The sequence below is a fragment of the Manis pentadactyla genome, chromosome 11 (genome assembly GCF_030020395.1).
Source record: "Manis pentadactyla isolate mManPen7 chromosome 11, mManPen7.hap1, whole genome shotgun sequence".
NCBI lineage: Eukaryota > Metazoa > Chordata > Mammalia > Pholidota > Manidae > Manis > Manis pentadactyla.
The window spans coordinates 79855045-79861993 of NC_080029.1; the positions used below are offsets into that span (position 1 = coordinate 79855045).

The 6949-nt window shown below is 40.4% G+C and overlaps 1 protein-coding gene across 1 annotated transcript; it reads left to right on the forward strand.

The window, feature by feature from the left end:
- The first annotated feature begins 5295 nt into the window (after positions 1-5295).
- On the forward strand, positions 5296-6620 carry LOC118909894 (olfactory receptor 6S1). The gene has a single exon (XM_036880668.2). The coding sequence runs from the start codon at positions 5296-5298 to the stop codon at positions 6289-6291; it is 996 nt and encodes a 331-aa protein (XP_036736563.2). The 3' UTR covers positions 6292-6620.
- Positions 6621-6949: the final 329 nt, after the last annotated feature.

Consider the following 6949-nt stretch of genomic DNA (forward strand, 5'->3'; position numbering starts at 1 on the left):
CCCGCCGGGCCGGGGCTTGTATCTTATTCCTTTCACCAGTCGCTGGGTTCTCGCTGGTGTAGCTGCAGTCTGGCCACTGTCCTGCGTCTTCTGGTCTCTCTTTTAGGGCTAGTTGTGTTTGTTGTATTTTCAAAAGTATATATGTTTTTGGGAGGAGATTCCCACTGCCCTACTCACGCCGCCATGTTGGCTCCGCCTCTCGACATTCATTAATTTTTAACTGAAGAAATCTTACATTTCGAGTTTTCTTTAAATAGATACCCAATTGTCACCACATATTTCTGAGGGTTTTTTTTAATTAATGAAAATTTTCAAACATACTAAAAAATAGAGAGGAAAGTATAATGAATCATAGTATAATCCATACCTAATTCCATGAATTACCAATTCATGGTCAAGCTAATTTTATCAACTCACTTTATTTTGAAAAAAGTCCCAGATATATGATTTTGCTATAACATTATTTTTTGAAAAATAACATTATATTCGTTTCAGGTATACAATATGGTAATTTGATATTGGTATGTATTGTGAATTGATCACCACAATAAGTCTAGTTAACATCTGTCACAAAACATAGTATCAAAAATTTTTTGTCTTTTGATTCAGACTTTAATATCTACTCTCAGCAACTTTCTAATATGCAATCTGGTATTATCAACTATAATCACCATGCTATACATTACATCCCCATTACTGAATTCTTTTATAACGTCAAGTTTGCTAGAACTTATTTTTACTTACAAAAAAATAATTAAGTTTTTATAGAATTTATGCCACCACTGGACTCTTACTTATGAGAAAAACTGAAGTAAAAAATATTAAACAATAATTAAAGCACAAATATTATTCAAGAATGTTGCAATCCTTTCATTCAACAGATTTGTCAAGCTAGTAGTCACCTTAGTTTAAGTATTTTCCTTTAGCTCTCTATGAACAGACAGGAAAGGTTCTCCAGGGTCTTAAAAGCAAGAAACAAGATGCAGGACAGTGTAAGAAAGTCACACATAAATAACTAAGCGTTTTGACACTTGCTTCTATATATACAAAACACTGGAAGGATGCACAATAAAGTAATGAAAATAGTTAATTAGGGAAAGGATATGGGGTGAATGGGGAGAGGGATGACTAGGACCAGGAGTTTTTAATCTGTACATTGTTTATATTTTTATTTTGAGTCGTATGAGTACGCTTTATGTTTAAAAAATAAGGAAAACCTTTTCTTCTACAATGCTCTATTTCATGCTTAAACTAGGATATTACTTTGATCAAGTTTGAAAGTATTATAAGCTGAGTATCAAAACCATTTTCAACTGGACAAATGGCTATGTAATTTGTAAAAATTTCCTGACATTGATCTCATCTCTTCTGTTGTAGACTTAATCCTTATAGTTCAATTAAAATTTAAAAACATGCAGTTTAAACATGCTTTACTAGCTCTCATATTGCAAAGGGTCTCTCTTTTTGCTTAGACCTCTCCATCCCACAGCTCAACAAAAAAGAGCTTCAGATTCTAGTTTAGCTTTGTTCAGTTTAGCTTAGCCAATTCTATCAGTCTCTGCTCCTACTCTTCTCAAAATGGAAAGTGATGACATTTCTCATGCCTCATCCATGCTACCATTTAGGTATTTTCTTTTCTCTAAAAATGATTATATCTAGGAGGATGGAATTCAGCTGAACTGCCTCCAAGGGGGATTTGTGTGCTCTTTCTCTCAGCTCAAGATTTAACTAATGTTCATCTCATGAGAACAGTTGCTCCCCAAGTCTGGGGTTCAGAAAAGTTTAGTTCATGTACCATTTCTTAAGCATCAGATGTGTGCTAGGCCCTGTGCCTAGCGCTGGAAATACAGAGATCAAATAAAATTCCTGCTGTTGGAGTTCAGATGCTGGCAGGGGACACAGATGAGGAAACAGTTACAATACAATGGACTAAGTATTGAGATTGACTGAGGTCAACAGAATGTGTCACAGTTCAGGTTGAAGAGTGGGCAGAATGGTAGCATTGAGGGAGGCTGGTAGGGGAAGCTTAGATAAAGTGAACATGCACCAGCGTGCATTCATGAACTGACTATGAATGGGAGTTAGTCAAGTCTTAGTCAGAAGGACAGTGTGGACACAAATGAAAAAATGTGAACAATGAATTCTAAATAATATTTTGGCTGTGTGATATAGTCTATGCTATTATTAGAGGAAAAAATACAAGGCTGGAAGCAGCAGCAAAAGCTAGACATGACACAGGGAATCTTCTCCTATCTTATCACACCTTTGGGGCTCTTATTACTTCCCAACTCAGAAGCCAGGGGAGGGATTCCCAACATCATTTTAAGTCCTCAGAGAGAAAACACAATGTCTGTGTTACTTGGGAAATCAGCATTTCCCCTGAGTGCCACTCAGAGTGAAGTTGGATGATGACCATGGCCTTTCTACAGCTGGCCAAACTCCATTCTTTCTCTCATTCCCATTGTGTTACCCCAGGACTTTTGCAGCTACCTGGCTTGGGGTGGTTGACAAATGAAGGTAGAAACATTCCAAGTCAGCCCTTATTGAATGGAAGTTGGTCTCCTTTTCAGATTTATCAGGCACAGAATCTGGGAAATTTCCATTGAATTGCCAATCTCCTTTGGGTCTTTTAGGAATTATTTTCTTCTCTCTCTCTGTTTTATCTCCTCACTATGTAGATGACTTTTCTCTAACAGGCAATGCTGCTAGCTGGGCTCTGATATCTGGATCAGCGAATCCTCATTTTGGGGCATCTCTCCTTTGGAAACTGAAGTTATGTGTGAAGAATCCTACCCTTCAAAAGAGGGGTTGGTTAGAAACCAATGACTTCTTCAGCCTTCTCCCTGCACTCAGGTTAAAGCCAGGAGTCAGGGAGGATGGGGCCTGAAACAGGAATGCTGATTGTACATAAAACTCATCAACAAAAAATGTGAAGATCAGCCTTCAAATGAAACAGTTTACAACCAGTAGAGATGAAAGGAGCTATAGGTAAGTGCACTGAGCCTCTTCATGGATACATGAATGGTTTAACCCCTCCATAGCCACCCTTTGCCTTCCAGGCCCATCTTCTTCTAGTGATATACCTTGGAGCATTGTAGATCTTGGTCCTTCAATGTGTCATACTTCAAGTAGGTCTGCTCAGGCCTAAGGAAGGGAGCATGTTGTGGGAGACACTCTTTCTACAGGGAAGGAAAGGTAGGCTGCAGTGGCTGACCTGCTCATGGCTGTAAGAAGGTGCAGCATGATCCAGCCTCCTTCTGATCAGAAAACTCTCTGGTTACAAGGTAGAAGAACAGCATCTGAGGAATTATACCCAGGAGGAAAGCACAAGAGAAGAAGCAGATTATCCTCAGGAACCCCAAGGATGCCAGGCTATTGTCAGCCTCATAGTGCTGTCAATATGGGAAAGGACTCCAAGATGGAGCAAGGCATTATTCATAAAAATGAAGAGAGAATTCTTGCAGGGTGATCCCCACCCTCATGGACATCAAAGACATTCAGGGGTAGGTAGGAGGAATTCCTCCTCTATTTGGGGTTGAGACTCATCTTCCTTTCTCTTAAGATATAGTTATGTTCAGTTCAATGGACTAAATATTTTCAGAGAGCCAGGAAGAGTTCCCTTTGGGGTGACCATTCCTATCTCATTCCACCTGGCCCCTTAATAATTATTTTTTAGTTTTTGTTTTAGGCACCACCTTTCTCCAGAATACTTCATGTCTTTCTGTGTCTGGCTCCCTTTCTGTGTGCCCCCTTGGGCCCTGTACTTATCTGTGACCTTCCACCTGTGACACGTTAACTTTTCTGACATTCTTATTAGGCAGTGAGCTACATGAGGGTAGCAACAATGTCTTCCTCATTTCTGAATTACCAAATATAGCATCTGGTACATAATCAACACAGACAAAAGTTGAGTGATTTTTACTGACAGTAAGGCAATTTCTATAGAAGCTGAGAATCCCTAAGGGGAAAGAATGTAGAATTGCTTTATCCTAGACAAAAGGTACTAAAATTTTCTTACTCAGGTGGGATCCACAGGTGAAACATTTTAAGTAAAGAACTTGTTTCCTGGGAATGAAGACTTCTGGGACATGCGAGAGAACAGGGCATCAAGAAACACATCAAGTCAAATTTATGCTTTGTATGGCTAAAGTGAATCAGAATCCTCTTAATAACTGGGGTGTTTTTACAACAAAATGTAGGTCTTCAGAACTAGAAGGACTTAAATCAGATGGAATGGACTTCATTTCTGATTCCATTAGTAATTACTAAGAATTCAGAATTCTGTCTCTGGCACATCATCTAATAGAGCCCAAGTTTGTGAAAGGGCCTTAGATTGGTATCATGGACTGAAAAAGCTTAAGAAACTCATCTTAATATTCCCCAGAATCCTTAGCTTGAAGTTGACACTAAATAAATAGATGTGGATACCTGACCGACTGACTGTAGTTTACCCACGCAGCCCTGTAGTTTATCAATGTAGTTTATACCTATTCTCCCCTTTAAATGCCATAACTTGCTTTAGACAGGCAAGGACTTTGTGACAAGCTGTGTTCAGCTGGACCCTTGGGGTGCTGGAGAAATTCTCCATGAAAGGGGTAATTGCATATTGATTGATGTACTAATGGCCTAGAATCCTATGACTCATCCTACAGCAGAGCAGTTGAAGGACAAACAGGATGGATGCATCAATATTCTTCCAAGGGCAAGCCAAGCCTAGAACCTGGCACCCTAACTTACAGGGCTTTCTCTACCACATCATTTTGTCAGCTAAGTGCTAGAAACCCTTTTAAGCCCTTTGTACTATTATTTCACTTGCTCTTCACATCATTTTACATTTGAGGAGCACAGAGAGGTTGAGTAACTTTTCCAAGGCTATTCAGCTAGTAAGTGGAGATGCTGGAATTAAAAGCAAGGCAGTCTGGCTGAAGTTCTGATCTTGGTTGAATGGGAATCATAACTCATGACATCATTTTCCTCTTTTTTTTTAGCTCAATGATACTGTTATCACATTAACGAGGAATCACTGTTTAAGACCTGAGAAGAGATCTTAAGATGTGCAGATGGAGGCTCCTGGTCATCTTCGTACTTAAGTTTTAGCTACTCTTTCTAGAAAACCTTCTCCATCTCTAAAATCAATTAAATGAGGACCTCAGGTCCTTCAAATCTTAATAGGATCTGTGGCTGGAGAAAGTGGGGATATATGTGCTGTCATGATATAATAAACTTCAGGATTGCTCTGGAGAGGCCCTCTCCTCACCAGATCATGTTCATGTTGTTGCACAGGTGGGAAAGATAATGGCGCCTGGAGGGAACCAGAGCAGTGATGTGACGGAGTTCATCCTGGCAGATTTCCCCCATCTCAAGAGCACAAAGGCAGAACTGTTTTCTGTCTTCCTTCTGATCTACCTGCTGAGTCTAACAGGCAATGCTCCAATTGTCGGGGTGGTAGGAACTGATACTCACCTACAGACTCCCATGTACTTCTTTGTGGGTAACCTGTCCTGCCTAGAGATCCTGCTCACTTCCGTCATCATTCCCAAGATGCTGAGCAATTTCCTCTCAAGGCAACACACTATTTCCTTTGCTGCATGCATTACCCAATTCTATTTCTATTTCTGCCTCGGAGCTTCTGAATTCCTGCTGCTGGCTGTCATGCCTGTGGATCGCTACCTGGCCATCTGTCACCCTCTGCACTACCCCTTGCTCATGACTAGTGCTGTGTGCTCGCGGGTGGCCTTGGCTTGCTGGCTGGGTGGCCTCCTCCTTGTGCTTGGCCCCATGGTGGCTGTGGCCCTGCTTCCTTTCTGCAAACAAGATGCTGTGGTGCAGTACTTTTTCTTTGACAGTGGCCCACTGCTGCTCCTGGCATGCACCAACACCGGGAGGCTGGAGGAAACTGACTTTGTCCTGGCCTCACTTGTTATTGTCTCCTCACTGATGATTACTGCTGTGTCCTATGGCCACATCGTCCTGACTATCCTGCGCATCCCCTCTTCTTCAGGCCGTCAGAAGGCCTTCTCTACCTGTACTTCCCACCTGATGGTGGTGACTCTCTTCTATGGAAGTGCCATTTTTCTCTATGTGTGGCCATCACAGAGTGGCTCTGTGGATACTAACTGGGCAGTGACGATGGTAACAACATTTGTGATACCGCTGATGAACCCATTCATCTATGCCTTGCGCAATGAGCGAGTGAAGGAAGCTCTGAAGGACCTGTTCAGGAAGCTGGTCCCAGGCTTTTGGGGGAATCTTTTACTTGCTATGAGTTTTGATAATAAAATAGTGAGGTGAAAGTGTAGGGATGTAATAAGTAGTCTTAAGTCCAAGTCTTGTCCATTGTCACTGTCTTCCCTCTCATCATCACGGACATCACCAAATGACAGAATGCCAGAGCCACTAAAGAACTCCAAAGTCATAACTCTATCCTTCTTCTCTTTCAGGCAAAATTCCTTGCTTTTATCTCATACATAAATCCATTAAAGATACATGTAAATAAAGAAATACACATTGATGTATCATAATCAATGCCGTTATTACATCATAAGACCCTCCAACATATGAGATCTTAACAGAAGGGTCCATGGTGACCAGGGAGTCTAAGCATGGGCTTCAGAAAATTTATAAGCCCCATGAGTATGTAAATTGTATGTGTTTGAACCTATGTGCACTTGTCTGGGAAGAAGATCTGTAGCTTTAATCAATTCTAAGATCTATAGGCGACCTTCACCAAAAGTTAAAAACTGATTAAAATTCTAAGTAGAGTTTTCCAATTATTTATGATCATCAAGAATTTTAAGAAAAATTTCATTATAATCATAAAAAATTTTTAAATAGATTATCTGGATATTTTTGTATAGACTTACCAAAAATAATTGCATTTGCTGTCAGATAGAAAAGAGACAAGTCAGATTTAATAAGGGATTTATTCACTTCTCCATGGCAATCCCAG